Source organism: Cotesia typhae, unplaced genomic scaffold (genome assembly GCF_013202065.1).
Source record: "Cotesia typhae breed Kobodo isofemale line unplaced genomic scaffold, CoteBio_Ctyphae contig_5, whole genome shotgun sequence".
Taxonomy (NCBI): Eukaryota; Metazoa; Arthropoda; class Insecta; order Hymenoptera; family Braconidae; genus Cotesia; species Cotesia typhae.
In genome coordinates, this window is record NW_027423757.1 from 9499455 (window position 1) to 9526639 (window position 27185).

General features: G+C 29.2%; 1 protein-coding gene across 6 annotated transcripts in view; it reads right to left on the reverse strand.

Moving 5' to 3' along the window:
* The window catches only part of Cda5 (Chitin deacetylase-like 5), a 45720-nt gene that overhangs the window by 8870 nt on the left and 9665 nt on the right, over positions 1 to 27185 (reverse strand). For 3 of the 6 annotated variants that reach the window (XM_074247918.1, XM_074247919.1, XM_074247917.1), the window contains 3 exons: positions 6948 to 7122; positions 3807 to 3905; positions 2045 to 2330 (listed from right to left, as the gene is read on the reverse strand). In XM_074247918.1, coding sequence (XP_074104019.1) covers positions 2045 to 2330; positions 3807 to 3905; positions 6948 to 7122 — 560 coding nt within the window. The other 3 variants (XM_074247916.1, XM_074247914.1, XM_074247915.1) reach the window with 1 other exon arrangement.

The following is a 27185-nucleotide window of genomic DNA, read 5'->3' on the forward strand; positions in this document are numbered from 1 at the left end:
TTATTTTTATTTAATTTTTAGAGTTATTTTGCATAATTCTTTTACAAAATACTGTAGGAAATATCAGAGAGGCATTTATTATGTTAAATATTTCGTTGCCGTAAGGAAACACGAGACATCTGCCAGACGAATTAATTATTGATGGTCGGTGACACAATCGATTACGTCTGCAATTGATCACAGTTTAATTTTGTCATTGTTTTATTTATGTATTTAGTTTTTTTTTTTTTTTTTTTTTTTTTTTAAATAAGTTGTTTTATGTTAATAATACTTTGTTTTATTAATATTATTATTAATCATTTTTCTACTGTTATTAATATTAATATTATTTATTAATAAGTTTGCCAAGAAGATCTTGATGTCTTGTAATTGATGGATTGTTTAGAATTGAAGGTTTCAGAACCCGATAGAAGAAGTCAGAGCCAATTGAAGGAACGTGTTGGACTTGACTTACGAGTGTCGTGATGATCCTACGCTGTCCTGAGTATTGCTGCCGTAGTGCAGTAGCACTTGTAGTGGAAGAATCAGTAGTAGTACTCATAGTGGTAGTCGTAGTAGAAGAAGAAGAAGAAAAGGAAGAAGCTTCTGTAGATACGCTCAGATCTTTTTTGTCATGACGAGTTCTCGGTTGATTTACCACCGATAGTTTAACCGGTGTCAGGTTTAAAGATGTCGCTGATATTTCATTCTTCTCAATCTCCGCTGTCGGGACATGTCGGAATGGTGTTGGCGTTGTCGAGAGTTCCACTTTAGCGGGATACAAAGAAGTAGCCTTAACAATTTTAGTAGAAGCTTTAACTTCTGCTACTCCTGTTAACATGGTCTTAGACACAGAAGTAGTGGTAGAGGTGATAGAAGAATTGCCCGTCAAGGTCTGGGGCAGTCTGATGTCATGTTTCTTTGAGTCGAAAGACTTGTACTGGTGTTGAAGACCTGAAGCCGGGGATATTTCATTTCCTTCAACGTCCTCTTGATCCCGTTGCTGCTGGAGCTTGCTCATTATGTAGGCTCTCTTGAGCGGGCTTAGTGTCGTGGGCGTATCGTCTAACCGGTCGGATTTGCCGGGTCCGGTAGCGGCTAGGACCTTTTGAGGCAAGTGAAGGATCTTTTGATTTTTGCGCTGATCCGCTGATGTTGATGGTAATGACGGTGTCGTTGGTGATGATGAAGGCGTTTGGGTAGAAGGAGTAGTTGACCGGCTAAGTGGAACTTTCACGTCACTTTTGAACGAATCCTTGGTATCCTGGTCCCGGTCACTGACCGGCCGCTTGCGGACGACTTTCATGGTAACGTAATTAGAACCGTGATATCTCTCCCTTCCTCGGTTCGCTATTCGTGATTTAACTCTGGGTCTCAAGGATGACGTGCCAATGATGTAATTGCTATTACTTTTGCCAATAGATTCATCGTAAAAGTCATAGGTCGGGCGTTTTCGAGGCGCCGGTGGGCTCACTGAGATTTCGTTTTGCTCTAGATCATCAAACCTGCTCGACTGGGACTGAGAATTAGAATTAGAGGTTGAGTGAGTTACTACTGTCGAGTCGACGTCTGGAAGAGCATCGATAGTACTTGGAGGACTGACAGTTTGATCAGGAACAACATTTACCTGGAAAGGTTGATCACTTAGCACGGGTGGCGTTCTAATGGATTGAAGTGTCGTTACAGCCGGTTGATCATCATCGTAATTGTCTTTATCTTTGTCTGTATCTTCTCGAGGAGGCAGCTTGAAAGGTGAAGGCGAGCTGACGATAATGTAATTACGTCTGGTTGCCTCATAAATCGCGTAATCTTTTCTATCGCGTGATTGACCGACGTTTGACCTCGTCGGGAAATTAGCAGTCGAAGACGAAGATGAAGACATTGATGTTGTTGTTGTTGTTGTTGTTGTTGTTGTGAGAGTTGTGATAGACGAGTTGCGATCTTTAGTTGTTGTTTGACTCGCGGTTGTCTCGTGTCCCACACTATCATTGTCCTCGTCGGACGACTGTGGTGGTGTTGGTGGAGATGTGATGGAAGCGGGGTGAGACGGGTGCGTTGGACTTACGGAAATAATGTTCCTCCTGAGGCCGTCCCGGTCTCGTTGGACTTGACCGATCGTTGATGGCTGGCCGCGGTAAACGCGCTGTTGACGGTCGCTTTCGATCTCCGATGCTGGCTCGTACTCCTCATCGGGGTACGTTCGGTGCTGATGTTGCTGCTGGGGACGGTGGTGAGATTGACGCTCTGTTGCTTGCGACAGAGACGGGGATGGAGAGGTTAGCTGAACCTGCTGACGGTGGACTGGTTGACGCTGCTGATGCTGCCGTTGCTGAGATTCTGCCTTTGCGGCTCTGGAACAAATTCAATTGTTTAAATATTAGTCATTTTTCTTGACTTAAAAAATACTAGAAAATTTTTAATTTTTAATAATATAATTTCAAATTTAGATTACAATTAATTTTAAAGATTTAAAAAAAAAAAAAATCTTGAAATAAGAAAACTAAAAAATGAATTTGAAATAAATGTTTACTATTACATCATGCATAATTTTTCCCCCAAATAATAATATACGGTAAATGATATTAAGAGAAGTGAGCACACCTGGTTTCGCGTCAAAGGTGTGCGTGCAATTATAACCACAAGCTTCGCCTTAAAATCTTTGATGAGTGGATACGAGGAGGAAAACAGCGATAGCATAACAGTGTATTAGGGATTAGTAATAGAGGGCCAATGATCATAATTACGGTTAAATAATGTGATATATCCACGAGCTATTGAGGTAAAGAGTGCAATAATTGAATGTAAAAAGCATCGCTCAGCAAATAGCTACAGGGGAGTAAGGGCAAGAGGCCTAAGAGGTATAAGGAAGAAAATTAGCGAGATCAAAAGGCTCTTTGGATAGTTAGCCTGGATTCCCAGGAGTGCTCGCAACTATAATCAGAGATCCCTGCTCTATTCCTTGGTATCTGGTATATAAATAATACTCATGACTCGGCACAATGTTTCCGGCAACACACCAACACTAAACTTCGCTAGATTACCACGATTAACTTTTAAGAAACTTTTTCTTCTTAATAATGCAACTGGACCTAATTTTCAGGCGCCTCGGTGATCTACTAATACTAATGTGAATTACTAAGCACTAAGCTATATACCGGTAGTAAACTCGGTTGAATTAAATTTTCCGACAGTTTCACTTACTCTGGAATAACAACTCATCGTTTTATGTACACCGTAATTATATTATTGTCGGTCTTTATGTATTTTTCTCTATTCATTCAAAAATAATATAATGCACTATGTGAAATTGTTGAATATACACTTTTGTCTGCTATTTATAATGACTACTGAGACTTTATTGCTCAACTTTTTGTATCACTATTATTATCTTTATCATTGTAATTATTATTGTTGTTATCATTATTATTATTTTTTTTTTTACATAATGAGACAAAAATTGCTTAATGCGATTTCGAATTTTAATCTGTCAATCGTCTCCTTGAAATATTTATCTAAAAATCAATCAATCGTTTTTTTTTTTTTTTTTTTTTAAGAAATTTTACAAGTTTAAAAATTATTAATTTTTTTTTTTTTAATTTAATTTAATTTTTTTTCAAATTCTAATCCGATACTAATGAAGAAATAATTTAATTATTTAAAGCCAATAAACTCATGGTATTTTCTCAGAGTGAGCAAAACTCGTGAAAAAGTTATATAGTTTTAATATTACCCATTTTATGAATATATAAAAATCTAAAGAAAATAGTTCAGAATTAATTATTATAAATTAATGGTCATAAATAAAAAAAATTAAAAAAACAGCTTACCGTTCCAATAAAGGATCTTCATCTTCGACATCCTGATTAGCAGCAGAACTGCTTTGGCAGCCAACATTACGTGGCCAGTCGCATGTCTGGAGCTCGTGACTAAAAAATACAACCCATTAAGTATTAATAACACAAAAAGCTCAAAAAAAAATTATAACCCGTAATTAAGTATCATAAACTTTTTAATTAAATCAATATCAAATTAAAAATTAATTACTATCTTTTTTACTGGCAAAGTGTTTCTTTAAGTTAACCGGATGCTTACATAGTATATATCTCAATAGCCTGATTGAGACGTATGATTTATTGCTATCGTTTATTAACTATCAAAATAAGATAAAACAACTATCAATTAATTAAATAGCATTATTATAATTGGTACTGTTAGGTAAAAAATAAAGTAGACCAAAGGTTGCGCAGCATAAACCATTAAACAAAATCAAAAAAGTAAATAACAGTCTGATAAAAATCTCGTTAATAAGAAAAGTATATATACTAGTAAATCTTGTTGATAGGCAAGTATCACCTGGGCCTGTTAATGTATATCGTATATGTTTTATATTATTGTCGATAATACATAACATAAAAGAACTTAACCCAACCGGGAGGTGAAACAATTTAGATTTATATCTTAGCGCGTGCCTTCGAGCACCAATCGATCACAAATCGACCTTGCTTTCTTTGACTTTCGGATTCCTTTTCGCTGTTTGTTCCTATCAATCCCTCGGTACAGCACAGTATAGTTCAAAGTTATTATATTATATAAATTAAAGCAAGCACAATGCATAAATATTTATCAGTCTATATTTATCCACTTACCAGATGATATGTCGCAATGATTGCGTGGGATCTAGATCACCGATCACCAATCTCGGCTCGATATTATTAAATATTATTATTGTTACATAAAATATAATTGTAATGTGGATAGTTAACAATGATAATTTATTTTTTCTGTTGCTCAGCATGAAAATATTGGATCAAATCTAGTAGAGGCAACTCCTTTCTATATTTCCAATTTAGTAAATCGGAAAATATTTACAACTGACAAATAATAAATGACTTTACGACAATCGGAATTTAATGACATTTTATTTTAGTCATTACCGCTTTATGTATAAGTCCATTCCGGGGAAAACATGATTTAAAAAGTTTATTATTAAATGAAATAAAATAGCTAATAATCAATACCCCTGGGCTAATTTCATGGTGTAATAATCCAGAAAATGCTAAAAGAATTAAATTGCGATATCGCGTATTTGGCTTTACAAGACTGTCGTTTGATTATCCTTAATTGAATCACGTTATCTAGAGATTTGTAACATTCGGTTACAAATCTCGTGGATTTTAGCGTATGTCACATTATAAATAAATAAACTGTTTGTTTGTTTATTTATTTATTTATTTATATTACGTGTGTTGTTATGACTTGCACGGGGTAAAATGAAATATTTAGAAGGTGTATTATCGAACTTATCCTTTGAATAAATGCACATATTACACATATGTATACACATATGCTTGGCATTTTTTACAAATAACGACAGACTATAACATTACTCTGAACACGCGTCGTGACTCGACTCAACGGTGACCTGGGTGTGGCGAAACAGCCATCATTTTTTATTCCAGGGGTAGGATACGGCCACGGGTAAATATCCTTTTACTATTCAAAGCGCGTGAGACTTTTGGACTGGTAAACTTATTCAGCCAACCGGATAACAAATTTATAAATATTGGAGTTTATTTATTTATTTTTTTTTTGACGTTAATCTTTTTAATTTTTATTTTTTTAAACATTATAGTTTTGATATATTGAAAATTTGAAGCTTTTGGACGAATTTCTGTTGTCAATAAAAAATCATAAATTTTTGTCGATTAAGAAATTGAAAAATTTTTAAAAAATTAAATAAGCTGAAAAAAGTTATTAATTTTAAAGAAAGTTTCTAAAATTTTTAAATTTTTATCAAAATTAATTTAATTATTAAAAAAAAAATTAATGAATTATTAAGTATCCAATATTAAAATTCTAATAATTAAAATGTTAAAGGTTTTAAAATTTAAAACGACATAATCTTAATTAAAATTCGACTCTAGATTAAATTAAGAGATAAATCATTACTTTCGAATCTTGAAATAAAATTGAAAAGTATTCTGATAAGTTATTTTGACAAAATTATATTATATAATAATTTTGCTAATCATTAAATAAATTTTATAATAATATTTACTTCAACTAAATAAATAAAATTTATCACAAAATCTCAATATCCGACGAAACTGCTTGAATTAAAAGGTAAGAATGAATAAAACCTTAGATCTGGATATTTATCTTAACCATTATTGCTAATTAACATCAATAGAATTTAGTTTTTAGTTTGAAAATAATTAAAAGAACTAATTGTTCCGACTAAAACAATAGCGTAGATAAATATGTAAAGCAAAAAGAGGGAATTCGCACGTCAGTAGTTCTAGTTTTTACAACTTTTTTCCTCGCGTTTGTCCATATAATATTATGTTGAAGGATCAAGTCCCACGGCTTGTTAGCTGACGACAGTCTTAACAATAGTTGGATTTGCAATGAGAAACTGATTCTCAATACGGAGTAGTTTACTTGCTGTATGCGGTAAATATGGTGTATGTGGTAGTTTATATGAGAGTCGAGCCGTCAAATATAAAACTTCATACTTTTATTTATACCAGAGTGTACTGTACAGAGTCTATGATTACCGAAAGTCTAATGTTCAGGCTTCTCACTTTCATTTGATTCTCTTCATATTAAATTAAATACAAAGTAATATATTGTATGAAAGTATAGATATACATATATATATATATATATATATATATAAATGTACTGTACGATGTCCCAAGACTTGAGGCTCTAGAGTATGAACCCTGCTTTTACATAAATGTTTCCGTACCCATTTTTTGTAATAATAACTTAAACTCTCTTACTGTAAGTGTAGCTCTTACAGATAAATAATTACTGGGATTTTCGGGTTTGGCTCTCGGCTTTATTTTTTTTAAAATAAAATAAAAACGATTAAGTGAAAGGATAAATTTGTCCGGTGACTGGTTTTATTTTTATTTTTTTAAGGTTTTTTAAATATTTTTTATTGAGATTAAGCAATACTGTACCTGTACATAAGCCCGCCGGTACATGACTCTAAAAGTGCACCGCCAAAAACACACACGTAATACTGAGTGCAGTCCCGCGGATGGGGATAGTACCCAAACTCCTCGGGACACTCGAATTCAAGTGCTGCGTCGTTTCGACTCGCCCGAGGACTTCTTGGAGTATTTCTCTGGCATCCTGTAACAAAGTAATGATGATAAAATTAATGATGGTTATGTAAGTGTAATTTTAAAGAGTGTAACTATAAGCACCGATTTATAAAAATATAACATTGTTTTAAATTGTAGTAAATACTTTTTAAAAGTCATATAATTTAATTGTAATCATTATAGTAGTTAAGCAATAAATATTTAATAACGTTGTTGTTGTTATTAATGTCATTATTCATTATAATTGTTTATGAATCGTTAATTAATTTATTCTTACAACTGGTAATAAATTTATTTTTATTATTAAAATACTTGGAAGTTATAGAATTGTAAAACTATATTTTAACCTAGATATTTAGTTGTGATTTTAATTATTATTTTTGAAAGGAAATTCTTAAGAGTTTAACTCTTAAGATTTTTTTTTTTCTATTTTTGATTAATTTATTTTTTATTTATTAAATAAAGACATTGAAAATTGATTTAATAAAAGGTTAAACAATTATTTTAATTAAGAGATATGAGATTTGAACTTGAACATGGCGCGACTAGATAAATTATTATTAAAATGATTAATTAAATATTTCACTGAATAAATAGAATTTTTAATTTGTTAATGATTGAATTATTTATAATTTGAAAAGTTTTTCAAATCAAAAATATATTTCTCATTTAGAAACGTCATTTTTCACAATCGACTGTCAATAAAACAGCCTTTTAATCACGGTAGATAAAAATCGATCTTAGTTTAAAATGTCAGAATAAATTATTTTAAAAAATGCAGTAAATAAAATAACTGCATTGAAATAACTCATAATTATTATTGTAGACATAACTTGTACTAGCACTCGGAGGGAAAGAAATTCACTGTAAAAGATAATTCTTTATGATTAATGACAATATTTCAACTTTTTTTTGCATAATATATTTAGCTGACAGTAAAAATACTAATAATACAAAAATTCGAAATTAAAGTCACGTATTAATTCCGTGTTGAAATAACTTTACTTCTCGTAACTTTAATTGATAATAATAAAAGCCGCCTAATGATAATAATAATGATTAAAAATCGATTATACTGAGCATTAAAACGCAATTATAAAAGTATTTTTTACAAAGCAAATCTCGATAAATTTAGCGAAATTATGGTCGCTCATCCGTGTCGACTTCTGTCTGACCTAACCAGTTCTATTCTCCTATACTCCTCACTAATTTAACACACACATGCACACATTTATTTCTTCTAGTCTTTCCAGTATAAATATATAGATATAAACATAAATATAGATCAAATAAGACTGTAACTATAATATGTAACTTGTAAATCCCGTGGGCATTCGCGTTGGTTGGAAGAGCAGCAAAAATCCACAGGTTATTTCCGTGCAATTCAACTTACGGGGCGTCAACTGTGATTATATTGTATTGCACATATCGACGCCGGTTAACCGTCTTGCTTTCCGATAATTCAGCAAACTGTTTATTCCTGTTATACATTCTTATATGTACGTCAACCATTATTATTAATTTTACAGCTCAGCAACAGCGAACAAATAACATTTCCGCGTGTATTTATTATTAAAGCCATCCGTCATTCGTCATCAACTTCGCCATATCACCGTTAACAGTAATATAACCAAAAGCAGTCCCAGTATTGACCACCATGAATATTTATCATATATAAGCTCACAAGATTAATTGACAGCTGGCTATTTAATATCAATAACGAATAAATAAATGTCAGGTGAAATTAATAAATTGTGTAACTTTAAAAATTGATTTGTTTGTTTTTACAAGAATTATTTTTTCAATTTAATAATAAAAATTTCTGCTTGAAATTTATTAATTTTTTTTTTAGTTATTAATCGAATAAAAAGTAAATTTAATGTAATTATGTGCGTGTGGCTTTAGACACCTGTTTCATGACTGTGAAAAAGCCTTCCGAGAGAAAGAGAAAAATAAAATAAGCACACGAAGGAAAACAGGCTTTAGATAAAGTCTAGAAGAAATCGAACGGGATTTATCGTGTTGCGTCACAACTAGTGCTTGTAGTTGTAGTTACATTACATTAGTAAGTACTTCTTACTGGTATAGTACTCATAGTTGTACTTGTTCGGCTACTGAAATAATATTCACGGTTGTTTAGTAAATCCTCAAGTATTATATTAAATGTCTACAATGTTAGCATTAAATTTATTATCAAGTGCGATAAATGACTGAGTAACGAATTTAAATACAATGAAGATTAATGAATTACAACAATAAAAAATTTAATCACTGGTATTTATCACTTAAACAACTGTTATTCGAAATAAAGTCAAAATATGGTTATTTTATTTTGTTATCGGATTATTTAATTTGTATTATAGAACTATCTGCCTACTTCTCAATTGCGTAATCTATAATCTATAATATTCAATAATTTTATTTAATATTCAATAAATTTAGTTTTGAATCCGTCAACACTGAAGTAAATAGTATAAGTTTATAAGGTAACTTTATATCTTTTTTTGTTGAATATTGAATAAATTGATATGCTCGGGTATGAATATCATTAACTACGTAGTTGGTGGTATTGATAAAAAACTACATAGGAATATTTATTATTTTTTCAATAAGGTGAATGTTTTTATTTAAATTTGTCCACCAGTTCCTTTCGATTCCTGCATATATATCCTGCAAGGATTTAATGCACGGAAAGTGTATTTATAAGATCTTGTTACGTAAGATATGCAGTGAAAAGTAACTGGATTTTTGGTCGACCTTGTTTCAAGTACTTGTACATTTAAAACATGAGTATGGATGTAGAACATGGAGAAAAATATAGGAAGGAATATCAACAACAACGGCTACCTGAATTCTTACCAATAACAAAATAATCTTTTAGTTTGTTGCTGCAATATTTTTTCGATCCTCTAAACTACTTTTCTAAATTATATTAATAGTTCGTGTTTAATGTTGAAATATTTGGAGTGAAATCAACAAATTTTTATAATTTGAATAATTTATGCAAGTAGTGTGTAACAAAAATTTTAACGATTTGAATTTAAATGAGCATGCTTAATCATTTTTTTGATACATTAAAAAATTCTTTAGAAAATAAAATTAAAAACAATTAAATTACAATTTTTCAAACAAAATTTTACTTTCGACAATATTTTAATGTTTATTTTTGAATTGTAGGTGATTATTTGATAGTTTTATTTCCATTATAATGTTAAACACTTAATAAATTATAGAAAAAAATTTACAATATTGCAAGCAAAGAAATTTCTAAATGTTTACGTACAATAAATAACATTAATGAATATTTAAACCAACATTCTCTATTAGTTAAGAAGAAATTTAAATTTGAAATAAAAAAGGAAAAAAAAATTAAACAATTTTCTCGTCATCAGCAAAATGTGCAAATGTAATGCTTTAGAAAAGGAAGATTATGCTGCAGATTAAAGCGGGTTAGTGGGACGTGTTTATAATAACTTATAAGTTGTAAGTTATAATGGTCTTTATGTCAATTTAATTTAACATAAAATTTTTCCTACTCTCTATTAATGAATTACTCGAGTGGCGCTATTAAGAAACACTTTTAAAACAATAGAAATAATGTATTTTTTCATAACACTTGACGTTTCATCACTCATCACTTTAACTGTATACTTAATACGAAAATTTGGTTTAGTGAAATAATTTAAAATAATTCTTCGACCCGAGGTTTATTAAATTGTTTTGTAACTATAAAACGTTAACAATAATTTTATAATCTCCCGAGATAAAAATTAAATAAAATATCTAAGTGTATATAAAAAATATAATTGCGGTAATTTCAAATCAAATAAAATTCCAAGTTTCCGATATAGACAATCACTTTTTTTTTTATTGTCACTTTCTTTTTAATACTTTTAGAAAATTATCGGGTAACTATTTATTACATTTATTACCAGATATTAGATAATGATAATTATAAAAATAACCTCCGGTTAATATTAAATAAATAAATAATAAAAAAAAAATTTAGATCAAAGTAACAATTCATTTTTATTTAATAAATATATTAAATCCTTACGTCAATCTCAAAGATTCATTTTATTAACTTCCCTTCATTAATAACCAGTTAATGAGCGAGTAATCATTGTAGATTTTTTTCCTAAAAGATAAACGATTATTGTTAATCTCCTACTACATAAATATAGTTATTTAATGATGTCTCGCTAAATACATTTAACGAGGAAATATAAATATGCTGTTAGAGATTAGAGAACGCTGACAATTAACTTGGCAGTTTTTAGACTAAAAAACGGTTAATGACTGCATAAAAATAATGCCAATTTAAATAAAGTATAAACTAAGTATATTTATATTATACATAGTAATTAATAAGTACGATTCATTGTAATATAATGAATTTGAATGTCTTATAAAAATAAATTACCTGTTTACTAACTGTTCACTGGCAGTTATTTAATTATATTTATTATCTAAATACTAGAGTGAAAATTCAGCTACTTGTTACTACATTATCACTCGGATTACTCTTTATGGTAGACAGGATGTTTCACCTGATACTTTATATAATGTATAAGTAAATGATTTCGATTGTCTCGAGCTACAAGTGATAACTTGATTCATCTTGAGCTAGTGGTTAGAAACTTTAGTGTTAAAAGAAATTCAATTTATTAGATAACATAATAATTTTATTCCGCCAATTTTAATATGCAAATTATAGCTTTTTTTTTATTGAAATAAGTATATTTTATTATTATGAACACTAATAAAAATTTATTTTCGTAATTTAGTAATCATTAAAAAAAATTTTTTTTTTTTTTTTCATTTCTCTTATTATTAATTTTGAATTTAACTAAAGTTTAAATTTATATTTTGCATTTTTTAAAAATTGTTAAAATTAATTTAATTTTATTTTTTTCTAATATTTGAAAAATAATAATGTAAAAAAAATTAAATTGAATTAAAACAAGAAATATATTCTGTTGATTAAGTTAACATGTCTTAATTTTTTCATAATATTCTACACACGTAATACGTTTCTTAATCTCCTTATCTTCAAGTCCAGCGTAATGCTTATCAATATAAAAATAAATAACTAAAAAACGAAACCACGTATACAATTAACCATCTACTAATCAATTAATCTTATGAATAAATATCCATTGATACATCTCAGGTGAAATCGTGTAGCTGGCATACCGATGAACTTGAGTTGAGGATAAATGACATTGACTTACTGTGTGTACATACTAATGCATTACATCGAACATATAGTAGTATACTAGTCGTAGGCCTAGTAAAGAGGATGAGTATCTATCACGAGCCACGATGCGAGTGAATGAAATTCTGGTTTATATATGTACTTAGTTTATAGTGATCTAAAGAAAATCGATCGATATCAAACGTCCTCGAGAACGGCCTCGTAATGCCTTTCTCTCATCAACATCACATTTATTTTATTTTATTCATTATACATAAAAAACTAATGTAAGTAAAATAAATAAATAGTCAACCGCCTGCATAAAAAATTAATTAGTAGTTGGATTTTTTACAGCGACAATAATTCAAGTGTTGATTGAATTATTTAAATACAATGACTTATTTTTCAATTTACTTTGTAAAAAGTTTATAATAATAGCCACGTGGAGGACCCGGTACTACACAGTATTTATCGAAGGAGTATATTTATATATATATATATATATATATATATATATATATATATATATATATATATATATATATATATATATATATATATATTTATATCAAGTCTGTGTTTAACAGAATAGAATAAGTGAAAGTCATTTCATGCGAATGAGAGTAAAATGAACAAGTAAAGGCGTAATGCAATGCTCTACTACTAAAAGGTATAGTACTACTGCAGACTGATCAAGGCAAGGGAGAGACAAGACAAGACATTTGGCTTTAAAAAAGAAAGGCAATACGGAAGCGAAGGAGAGAGAAGGAGAAAGAATCGTAATAGTAAGGTTGGGTGTATCAAGTAAAGAGTAATATAGAGGCAAGAGGATAAAATAAGTTTGAGTGAATGAGTGAAAGTGAGTTGGAATATTCAGCGAGGGAACTTTGAAACTGGAGCATTGCTTGCATAATGCTGGACAGTTTCAGCTACAACGGCTTAAGGCGTTCCTTGTGTATAAATATATAACATGCATGTGCATATGAATAACGTAGAATTTGCAGCATGAATTATATATTTTTTTATGTTCTTTAACGCCCGACGCCCGGAAAAATTGATTAATTTCTTGATTGATATCTAGAAAACTGACGGGCCCCCAATTTAATTGGGAGTGATTTAACGATAAATTACGAAATTGCTGTGAAAATTAATGCATTAGCATGATCTTGGGTTCGAGAGTAAAGGCGTGTGTCTGTGTGTGTTCCGATTGATTGGACACTTTATTTGTATTTTCACTTTCGAAATTATTTATGCGTATCAACGAGTGTAGACTACTGCATTTCTTAGTTAGATTGTCACAAAAAAGATAAGAGTTTGTTTAACAGCTTGCTTTGCTTTTGGAGTTAAGAATTTTTTTTATTAATTTTTATTTGTGAAGCAGCTTTCTTCGTGACTGGATGGAATGTGTTACACATAAGAAGTCGAATAAAAAACAGAGATTATGCAATAATGGAAAAGAATTTAATATTTAATATTTAACATGGGAAGACCAAAATGAAATTTATGAGTATAAAAACATAACGTGTATTTATAATAATAAAATAATGGATATAAATTATAACGTAAGATTTCATTACTGCAAAGTACGTATACGTAATGAAGATTGTTATCTCGAAATTATCGATGGAAAAAATGAAAAGCACGAGGATATGTGTTTTTTCATTTCTCTAATTAATTATAAATTAAAGACACAATGTACTACTTGAGAAGATAAGAAATTAATGATTATATTTTTTTTTATATTGTAATTTATCATTTTATATTCATTTTTTAATTGAAGTATTGACGAAGTTCTTGGTCTCGAATTTTTGAGACCAAAATTCTCCCCTATTTAACATTAACATCTAATATTAATGTACTTTATATCATCATAAATAAAAAAAATTGAAGTCAAAATAAAAATTAATGAAACTACATGTTTAAATATGTCATTGTTAACCGTTAGTTATTTCAAATGTAGCTTATATTATTTGTTATTTTTTTAATTAATAATTTTTCAATGATTTACTAGGTGAACTACATTGAAAAAAAAATTCTTTGATTTAATAAAAAAAATATTATTTTATAAATTTCACTCATTAAACACCTACAACTTTTGGATATAGAGAAAAAATTCTTTACTCACGAATTATAGTCTTAGACAAATTAAATTTTTTCCAAAATAAGTCTCAAATATGTTTCAGAACCAGTTGAAATTAATTAATTTTTTTTTTTTTTTTTCAAGTCAAGAATATAAAGTTCTTAAAGGAAAATGAAATTGTTATTAATTGAAGAAACAGAGAATTTGATACTTTTGATCAAAGTTGTAGAAAACGAGTTTCAAGACAAAAATTCTTGAAGAAAAAATATTTCTCTTCAATCAGTAGATTTTTTATCACATGTACCAGTCCAACCGGGCGATAAAATAACAATGTTACGTGTAATAGTAATGAAAATGAAACATAACAATAACAATAACAAAAGTTAGACCAAGAATCATGATAGCAATAAAATGAAAAAAGATCATAAAAAAAGAGAATACGGTAAAAAGCCAACGATACTTAAAGTTTCGTGTACCTCCTCATTATGAGTAGTCATTGGCTAGTTCTCCACCTCGGAATACATATACTCGACCATAAATCTTAGCATGATTCTCACGTTGATCTTGTACGAGGAAGAGAAGGGCTATAATCATTACATACACGGCGTAGGATCGATTATCCGTCGAAACAAGACAAGTTATCATGCATCTTATTGATGCATGAATAAATTTATGAGCTATAACGCTATATATATATATATATATATATATATATATATATATATATATATATATATATATATATATATATATATTTTATTTTACCCTTTAACAAGTTCTCTTAATTTTGTGTTCGACATTTTTTAACGATCTAGCTAGGCATTTATTGACTTGTTTGAAGGTAACATAAATTTACCTAGTATTTCAACGACTGAAATGTTTTGGTAACTTTTTAAACCACTTTTAACCCAAAATAATTATTATTTATGTAACTTTTTTCGTCATAAAAAAAATTACGATATCGTTTATAATGAGTACTATTTATTTAACTTTCATTACATAGAATTTGGAATCTTTCAAATGATGTTGAGAACATATGTAATATACTTTCAACAAATTTTGTAATTTTTTTGTTATAAATCCAGTATAGAGTACAAAAACATATGAGAAAGTTGTTGAATTTTTCATGGTCAAAAATAATAAGGTCGTGATTTTATAGGCCTGTAAAGATTTTAGTTTTTATACACACACTAAATTTCTCTTGTAATATTTGATAAATTCGAATATAAATCATTTATATAATCGATTCAATTAAATTTAAAAAATGTTTACGATCAAATAAAAATGTTTAGTCAATTTTTATGTTCATTATTAATCATTCATTCACTTAATCAATTTATCGTAACATGTAATAAATTAATAAACTTCTTTCGACACGCAGAAAGTTTGAGTTCGATTTACGTGAAGGGTAAATAATTATAGCTATTCTATTGAAAATTTTCAAACAACCTTAAATAAAATGAACAAATTTTATTTTAATATAATTATAAATAATATTTTATGAATATAAAATGGTGGAAACTAAAATCCTAAAAATACAATGAACCATAATTCACAAACCTAAGAAAGTAAATCATACTGCGAAGAAAAAAATTTCCCCGTATACAAATATTAAAAGAGACAAGGACATCACCTGAATAACTATTTATAACGGAAATCCTGACTTTTTCTTCCAACCTCGTGTTTTACGACATCTTTGTATGGTGATGAATACCAAGATGATAATAAAAGGAAAAAGATTATGATAATGATAATCATAATGATGATGATGATGATTGTAGGATAAATCTAATGCTCAACTAGTTTCCACTCTTCCTTTACAAACCCCGTATTCGCATTCGCAATATTTTATCACAATCCTGGTCTCGAGGTCAGCTAAAAGAAATCGGACATACCCTAGCGTGACGACGATTCAAATCAGCTTTCTCAACTACCCGTAAACTCGTATCCTAAATCATCGTCCAGATACCAACATTTGACTTAGTCGCCTCTTCTATTAGCATTATCCTTTTTGATATCTTATTCACTCGTCTGACGTTTTCCACCATAAATATTCAGTTTTAACTGATGCCGAAACGCAAGAGCAACAACCGTTAATATTTACAAAAGACATTTAATTGTTATTGACTCTTTCAAGATTTTTTTTTTTTGTTATTATTTATTATCCTGATTCTGAAACCAGCTGACACCTGACAAGTTTTTTTATTTCATCTAAAAAATAAACTAGTACTCAAAAGATATTTTTAACAAGCTGAATTTATAATTTTTTTTTTTAGTTTCCACATGTGGAATTTTTTCTGTAATAATTTATTTGTTAAAAAAAAGTTCCCAACAATTTTTAGCAGTTTAATAACTTCGGTTTTCTTTAATCTCTCTATTTATTAATTTCTTTGTAATTATTTACCGACAAATACTCTGCCACAGCGCCTCTTTCTAAGAAATAGTTGACATTATTTTATTTATACTATTTAATGGACCGTACATGTTGTAATTGAAACAATAAACACAACCAAGGCATTAAATTAACCACGACAACCTCAAAGCACTAATGTGTTTATTATTATATTTATATAAAATAATGATAATAATAATAATTCCATCATTTGGTCTGACTGCAGAGATATCATTTCCACTCGGCACGCCTATCCACGAACCCTTTCTCAATCGCACGTATTCTCAATGTATCGAGTTTAGAACATATGATCTATAAATGTAAATATAATTACACTTTTTTCCTTAGAGAAATGTCTTGAGTTCTTTGAAAGTCAATAAACCATTAAGATACAATTAAAAGACAATAAATTTAATGTCTGGATAAATTAAAGCCGATACTCGGCGCTAGTACTAATAATCCTACAGTGTTTAATATGTGAAAAAATTAGTTTATTTATTCAATGCTTGTATTATTTATTTATTAAAACTTATATGCTTGAATTTATTAAACATATCAAATATATAGAGACAAAGTAAGACAGCAGAGAACTACCGGGCGACCTCTCTCTGGCATTAGCTTCGAGATCTCACGATCTCAGATGCCTTTAGTCACGATTCTATCAGAAATATCAAAAGCGTCACGCAAGTAATCTTAGGAGTTTCGAAAAAGTATCAACAGCAAACAATTACTGGTTTATGATGGATAAATATTATATCAGGTAATATTTATACTTTGATGGTCGTGTTAAAATAATGTTAGGAGAGTTAACTATCATAAATTAATTGTTAGTCGCGAAACTATACAAGATTTAAAGTAAAAAATTTATGTTTTCACTAAAAAAATTTAAAAGTTATTAAAATAAACTAACAATTAATTTTTATAGTAATAAATGATATTTATGACAAGTGAAAATAATAACAATTAAATATTATTGTTAATAAGGACAAAACGGGAGAAATTTGTCAAAATGTAAGACGACAGGATCATCACCGTGAAATAGAGTTATTACTTTTCATCCTCTCTCAGTACAGAGTTAAGTCACTCGACAAGTTGTCAAGAATGTACAAGTTTAAATTCGCGTGACCAACCTGTCTTTTGTTTCAATTACACGAGCATGTATTATTAAAGACACTATTGCATCAGAGCTCTGATGAGATACAAAACAAGAAATAATAATATATTAATAAAAGCCAAGAAACAGGCAGTTAGACCCAAAGTGTTGATTTGTTAAAAAGCAGGTCAACCAATTTACCCGGATTCGGTTTAAGCGTCAGTGGAGCGATCGAGTAATTGATATGCTATAAAATTAATTAAAAATATTTAACAGCGATCGGCAATCAGTGAACGTTAATGATAATAGACTGAGACTAGACTCAAATCCGTTGTATCAGAAGTTTGTGTAATAGTTGCCCATAAATCTCCCATTAAATAAAAGTATACATTATACATTATATATTTATTATATTGTTGTTATTATAAATATTATTATTATTGTGAGTTCGTATGTCATGGATTTTAAATGGTGGGAATAAAAAGAGACCGTGATACGCGTTGGCGAACGCTTCAGAAGCAAGAAAAAGCCAAAGAATTTTTTTCACTTTTCGCGCTCTTAGACTGGGGTGTGCCGCAATCCCGAGGTTATATCTAACCTTTTTATAAATTTTATAAAACAATACAACTGTTAGTATGTATGTATGTATATAGTTTATATGCATATAAAAGTGAACTCTTGTCTTATTTACGTCAACGCGCCCCTACACTTGTGGGAGGAGTTGCGAATGTTATAACTATAAGTTACAACTATCGCCCGTGATCGCAACTACCATTACGGTTTCTACATACTAGCGTTAAATCGTTAATTTTCTGAGCCTATGAATGACTATTATTGTGTACGCAGATAAATATGCCTTACTTTTGCCTTTGTTTTTCTAGTAGGAGGTCTGAGTTCCAACCTCACGTCGTCAAATTAAATAGATGTTTATTTATTGTAGTTCAATAAATAAACTCATATCATAACAACTGTTGAAATATTTCTTTACATTAAATTATCATTATTTAAAAAGAAAAAATTCCCTCACGTCAATTCAGTGCACACCTTTGCGTTTGAGGTGTGCTTGGCGCGAACACTACCTTGTCTCTGGATTTAAAGAAAAATATTTGATTCAAATTTTTTCAATTTAATTAATTAATAAATTTTATTTTATGAAATTAAATGTAAATTTTTTAAAATTCACATCGTAGCTCAGTTAAAACTTGGTGACAGTGTAAATTATTTTAGAACTTTTATAGAACGATAAATTTTCGTTGAAAAATATATTATTTAATAGTTTTTTAACTATGGGCAGCATTGGAACCTCCTTAGCGGTCTAGGATTCAGCTCAACATTACCTTGTTGAGAGTTTTAACGAGGCCTGACGGTGATACCATACCGTAAACAATAAATGTATGCAAAGAGGCCAGCTTCTCGGTCTATGAGCATCCATGTGTACACGAGGCGTGAAGTTACATCAAGTTGTTTAGTTTTTCTCCATGTTTGTTAGCTCTGTCCATTGTTAGACTAATATCGTTTTCGTTATACTTTATTTTGTAATTTGTTGTTATTGCTAAAATAATTTAGTCAAAGTTTTATTTATTTACCATAGTCCATAATTTCGTTTTATTGTGAAATAATAATATTCATAATTATTAGTAAGTAAGTATAAGCATTAAAATATAATAATGGCTTAACTCAACGCCTAAGCTTTCGAATAGTGTGAAGGCCTGAAGGTCGCAGGAAATATAGTTCAAGTAATATTACGAAAAGTTCATAAAAAATAATCGCTCGTCTAAAGTAAATTATTAAATTATCTAATCATTAAATCACTTATTATTTTTAAAATGCCGATTAATTATCTGTATAAAAGTGTAATTTGTAATTTATATAAATAACTGAGCTATGTTTAAAACTTATTAATTAAAAATTAAATGGGAAATATTTTTATTTAATGTTCGCTAATTAACTATAAATTGGAAGAGCATTTTTATTATTATGTAATAATAACAATAATGAGTTAGATTTATATTAATAATAATAATGATAATGATAAGTAACAAGATGAATAATAACGCGGATAAAAATAGCAATATAAAAGCAATAGTAGATTTATTTTAAATGGAGATACAACGAGGTTCATTAGTTAATTAAAATCGCAACGGGAGGGCTCAATATTAATGCAACGGCTAACCCGTGTATCGAAATAAACATATAATATCTCTTTATCTGTTAGGTACATGTACCTCCCGGGTGTGGTTATGTGCAGACCTCGATCATTTTACTTCAATCACGTACCGCTCGTTATATATATTATAAACACAACTTAAAATAATATATAAATGCTAAAGATTCCAGGGTTTGATTATTTAACTTGACTTTTTACCTCTTAAGGCATAACTGTTATTGTCAAAACTAAATCTATCACTATAAATATAAATAGTTTGATTGTGTAATTTCTATTCTGAGATATTTTATTTTTACCTTAATATTCTTCGGTATTTTTATTTATTTCTTTACACTACAGTGATTTTAAATTCGCTGTTATTGGTACTATTGTTATTTTTACATTTTTTTAATATAGTCGTTTAGAAGTTTCGAAAATGTTAATTTTATTTTTTAAAATAATTTATTATTCGTATCTAACCATTTTTAAATGATTGGAATGTTTAGTATTCGAAGAAAATATACTAGAAATTTTGAGTAAAATTTTACGTTGTTATTTAAAAGTAATTTTTATTCTCATTGATAAAAAATATATAAAAGATTCTCCATAAAAAAGCTATTGATATTCAAATAAAAAAAATTTTTTTAATAAAAACGTGGGAAAGTATTTGATTTATATAATTTTTTTTTTTTAATTACTTCAATAAATTCAAAGAGATATTTGGGTATAAATAAATGGAAATTTTGTTTTCTATTGAACATAATTTTTTGAGTCTGAGCGGTAAAAATTTTATTCATTAAAACATTAATCTCAGGTTGATGAACAACTAATTATTAGTAACAAAAAAAAATTTAGGTAAAACTTTTAGAAACAAACAACTAATTACTTCTATGAACTTTATAATCAAATATTAATTTTCTAATTAACTAATTCTTGATACATATCAGCAAAAAAAAAATGTTAATAAATCAAGAAATAAAATTTAGCAATACAATTGAATCATGAGAAAGTTATAAGTTATAATTATCAAAATAGATTGAAAATCATAACATAATACTTTTATATTAATCATCATGAGTATTATCAAATCACATTTGACGACTTTTGTTTTGTTACAATCCTTTGTTCATTTATTTCTTCACACTAGATTAATTCCCACAAATCCAACTAACCATAATAAATCGTTATGATTATTATTTCATTCTTATTCTCATTCCCATTCTTCCTATCGCTGTCTCGCTCGGAAACTACTATGATCGATTGACCCGTAAATACCCACTCAAACTTTTATTCCTATCTCAGACCGGCTAATGCATCTAACTCTATCTTGTGATATTATTACCCGTTGAATTGCGCAAATCGACCGGATCCAGATATCAATTCCGTTATGTGTCACATTCTCATCTCGTATTTGTCATTTCGAACAAATATTTTCAATCATAGTTCATAGTTTCCTGATCATAACAATCTCATACTTAATGTTCGCAGAAAAACCTGGTTGAAAAATATACAAGTTTCGAAAGATTTATATCTTGTCTCGGATCTTAAGTTAAGACAAGGAAGCGTCGAGATCTTAAAACCAAAAACCGACTTTTCAATTAAATTTCTCAAGATTTAAAGCTAATAAATATGTAAAATGTTAATTAGTTCGTGATTCTAATACGCATTTCATGATTAATTGGAAGAAATAATTTAAGATTGATCCAACATATCATCAACCTCAAGGGCGAGTATAATTTAAAAAGGCGAGGACACCCGGATATTTGGGTGGCCGCCCTTCAGAGAACCTTGGTCAGTTATCAAAGGGAACTACTTTTAAATCTGTAAGTTGTAATATGTTGTTTATTATACTTATTTAAATATTTACGTGAAACTCGATCAGGCAAGAACTATCCTTCACTTATATGTACATTACATTATGTGTACTGTGTACACGATTCCCGATCGTACACGAGACATAATATATAACACGTAAGTGCGTTGCACTCAAGTACATATATTGGGTGTATTTTACTTTCAATTCTGCGGTGTTTCCTCCACCCAATGCAGATTGTATATACCTTCAAGAAAATTATATTACTAGAGGCCGAGGTCTATACTACATATAGAAAGTCCAATGTCTGCTTGTTTTACTACTCCGGAAAACATACGAGCAGAATAACATGTGGATTTTATGTCCCTTCACTAACGATTATTAAATTTTTCGGATAACCGGAACCGGTCTAATTAATTTTCTAATATTTCTATTAAAATTTATTTTAAATAAAGATTAGCACTTGTTTTTTTTTTTTTTTAATTTGCTACACATGCATTCTTTTATCAACTAATTTTTTTTTAACACAAATTATTATGAAAAAAAATGCTCCTAAAATTTTAACAATGATTTATTTGTTAAAAAAAAAAAAAGTTAGTATCATTTGTTTGAAATATTTCCTTCAGCTCATCTAATTAGTCGGTTATAATTTAACGACTGCCAATAAATAAAAATAAATGCATGTCATTATTTGCAATATATATAGTTCGAAAATATTCATAAAAATAAAAGAGAAAAATGTGAACGTTTAGAAGAAAAATAAGTTATTTACTGTGTTGCTTTTCGGACGTTTATGCAGATGCATAAATAAAGTTTACGATCATTCTCACGGGTACCGGCGACCGGTGGATGCATGGATATTCTTTTCTCGAATAAAAGTTAAGATTAAAAGTAGTTTTTTTTTTTTTGCTTTATTTACTAAAAGCCGGAGCGTAATATGCTTCCTTTGGAAAAGGAAAGGGAAATGCAAAGAAGAGGTAGATGGTATATGGAGTGCATATAATATACAATCCTGATCGAGATTATAATTCACTTTCGATTCCGCCGGGATTTTCACCAAAACTACGTACCCGTAAGAGTTCGGTCGCGCTCTAGAAAGTACGCCGGCCGTGCGTTAATGTATTATAAGTGTACTCGTGACCAATAGACGTATTCACTCATTTAGATATTGCTATAATGTGAGAGCATTTAAATTGTTCATTTAAATCATATCCATACTTAGATCTTTATTAGCAAACTCCAAATTATTTTTCATTTTTTTCTTATTAAACAAAATTGAAAAAAACCTTTTTTTTTTTTATATATTTCAGAGCTACAAAAATTAATTAAATAAAAATAAAAATTGTAGGTAAAATATTGAAAATATAAAAAAAATCATAAAAGATTTTTTTTGTAGAAAATTTAATTTTCTACAAGAAAGATCTCCATCAATTTTCTCATATCTCTTATCCTTTAACCGTAATTTCAATATTATCATTCGAGTAGTGCGTATCGAGAACGCATTTATGTAAACCGGCACTTAGAGATTTTTTTCTAAGAAAATTTCACTTCAATTAAAAAAAGAGTTTACCTTTAAACTAAACAACCTAAAGTAAGATTTTATAAAGTTTACTTCATTTAAATTTATTCATCACAATCTAAAGCATCAAACTCCACAAGGTATAAATAAAAATAAAAATAAAACAATGATGAGGTAGATGACCTGGAGCCATCGAAACGATTAGCTTTACAGTGAATTCCGACCTTGACTACCAATAAAAAATAATTTGTCTTTATGCCGCGACAAAAATTTATAATGAAAGAAAATCCCATGCTCTTTTTCGATTCTCTTTTACAAGAAAAAAAAATTTATTATTCGAAAATAAAAGCTGAAAGACAACTTGGCGACGATAATGTCCTGCAAGTTCTCAGCGAACGCGTGAAATCTTAAAGGATATCACCGAACACGGCGTTCGCGCCTACGAACACCCGTTTTAATGCCCAGTATCTCCCATCAGCATGCAGCGTATAAAGTATTCTTATACATTACTGTCCAAAGTCTATATATACACGTAGTATCTGTATCTCAAAGTGGCCATTAAAATTTGCTCTGTCGGACAGAAATTTATATTTATAAATAATAAAATCCTTATAACTGATCTTTCGTCTTAGTCTCCGTAATGTAATAAAATAATAACAAAGCTAGTTTACAGCAAATGTAATGTAATAGGCTGAGAGTTTATATACATAATCCACAATAACGAATAGCTTACAATATTGCATTATAAATCGATCAGTTTCTCTCAAATTGCTGTTATTATGTCACGAGCACTTCATTGTTGTCGATAACCCTGAGAATAGAAAATTTTATTAATGAAAAATCTCAGCGCATTGTTTTTTATTATAAAACTTTAAAAATATGCGTCACAATCATAACGCAAGATGCATAACAATTAATAAGAACTATCAAGCTATTTCAATATAATTAATCCATAACTTGCAACAGAATTGCAATTGATTACATAAAAAAAAATTCTAATAAAATTAAAATATATCATGCGAAATAATAAAATGTGCTTTGTGTTGTATTACGGATCGTTTACATTGTAAATGTTTATACAATGTACGATGTAGTATGTAAAGAATAAATAATAAAATAAATTTACCGGAATGTCTATTAGATAAGTATTATTTTATATATATATACATAAACACACACATATAGATACAAAAAAAATATATATATATATATATATATATATATATATATATATATATATATATATATATATCAGCTGGTTAAAACGTGACGCTTGGAAAATTGACGTAATTCACCTTTCCCGACGGTTGTATTTTCGCTGCCATGGTGTATGCGTGTATAAGTATAATATAATATAATATATATATATATATAGTGTAAGTGACGTATGATACTCTATAAGGTTCGAGAAATCTCGAATTGCCGTGGGAGTGTGGCTCTGATCGATCCCACGGCAGAATTGATCAAGGTTTTTCACGCGAGATTCAATCAACAGTTTAGTTCAATTTTTTTTTATTAACTTTAGTTTATTTATATTCCACGACAATAATAAACGTATAATGTTAGTATTTAATCACGCCCTTTTTATCCGGGTAATTGTCCATTCAACGCGAGTAACTTTCCGGCGGATTTCCAATCGATTTGTTGCGAGAATGAAAGCTCAATATAAATCTAAATATATATAATGAAAAAGAGTGTAAGGATTGTCAGAAGGTCGTTTAGGTTGGATACTTTCATTATTATGTTATATATTTTTCACCGAGCATGTATCAAGTTTGTGGAGATCATGGTCCTTGGACTCCCGGATTTGAACGAGGGAAGGTCCGGGTTCACTTTATTGAGTAGAGAGGAATAAAAATGTTTGCGACCTCCTCGAGGACGCGCGTTTTATTTTCAGATAAAAACAAAGACCACGGGATATAATAAAGGTTAATGTTACTTTCAAGTTAGCTCGAATAAAAGAGCGAAAGTTTTGGCTTAAGTAATGCCCCGAAATATGCCATAATAACAATAATAATCACCATTAAAAACAACATGAGGGACACTATACTTTTTTTTTATGGCGATAGCAAAACGATATTTATTCTACTGGTTTTACAATTATTATTATTATTCGTGAGTTGTTTATAACAGTGACTTTTGGTATAACAAAAAATAGTAGCCGTGTTAAGGCTAGAAACCTATAGCCCATCAGAAGACTCTCTGTAGAAAAGGAATTTGGGTTTCTAAATCGTGTAAAAGTGTACACTTTATTTTATTTATCACTTTTTAAAGACATTAAATTTGGGATTAAATTGTTTTTGGCTGGCGCCAGCTTGAGTTTTAGGGACGAAACGGAAAATAATTTCCATAGGTTGAATACGATATACTCTTATTTTATTTTTGTAGCTTTTAAACCGGTAGAACCGGCGATTAGTAGTGTCGATATTCGGGTGGCAAAAAGTCTCGTCATTGACTGATAGAAAGTATTTTTTTTTGTTAGAGAAAGTATTTTTTACTTTTTTATCATTTATAAAAAAACGCTATTGGATTAAGCAAGTGTTTGGATCCCGGCTACGCGTTTACGCTTTAAATTCAAACGGTCGATCGTAAGTAATAAATCCGCCGACATGGTAGGCCTTTAATACGCAATTTTAAAAGTATATAATAATTATATTACGAGAACAATACAATAATAATAGAATTTTATTATTATATTGCTATTACTGCCATATACGCGGATTGTAAAACACCGATTATCAGGTTGTTAATAGAGTCTATTACTTTTTACTCAAGCTACTGAAAACTAATATAATTAGACATTAAGAAGCAATATAGCTAGAAAACTGCGAATGAATATGAATTTTTGATCGTTAATTAACAATAGCGACCTTTGAGGGTTTAAATCATAACCATGATGATAAAGAAAGTTTACAATTTAATGTCAATATTTTTTATTCTCTCAATAAATATTATTCCTCAGACTTCATACACATCCACATGGCTCAAATTTCTCTAATCTGATGCAATAGGCCACACTTAGCTCAGCAGTACATTATAAAATACCTCACCGTCTTCAACTACACACATAAATAAATATAGTTGTTCATAACATCATAATATACTTCTGTATCTGTTGGGATAGTATCCCATAATCTCGATTCAGTATTTCCTCCTGTCCGACCTCTTGGCATCAAAGAAAATATAATAATATCGTAAATGCTCGTTTAAAAATTTTTTAAATTTTATTTTGCAAGTCGACAGCATTATTGCGAGGCTCTGATCAACCGACACTAATTACCAATTGCTTGTCTGAGTAGATATATAAATATAGAAGTAAGTAAGCAAGTAAGTTGGTTTGCTACGGAAAATTGCAGACTAATAAGATGGGATGAGTGTAATTTTTTACAACGATTGAACTTTCCTCGCAGCATTCGATGGATTTCATCATATCATACCAGACAATTTTTCATTTACTATTTATTATTTACTATATTTACGTCAAAAGTATGTGTTTATAAATCTAAATAATTATTTAAGATTAAATATTACACTTTCGAATATTGTCGAAGGTAATGTCAACCGGACTATCCACTAAATTAACTAGAACGTGACTCATTAAAAGTCAATAGCTTTTTTCATAATAATAAATTTTAATTAAATAGTCTTGTTAAGTTAAAAGTTATAATGTAAATAAAATAAAGTTAATAAAATTAAATCTTAGATACGATTGTTGATATGCTAAAATATTTATCTAAATATTAAGCAATTTTTTTGGTTGCCCAAGATCGTCATTATCCTTTATAATCCACTATCCATTGTGTTGGTATAATTGTTGTTAGATAACAATATTATTTCGCTATGTTTTGAAT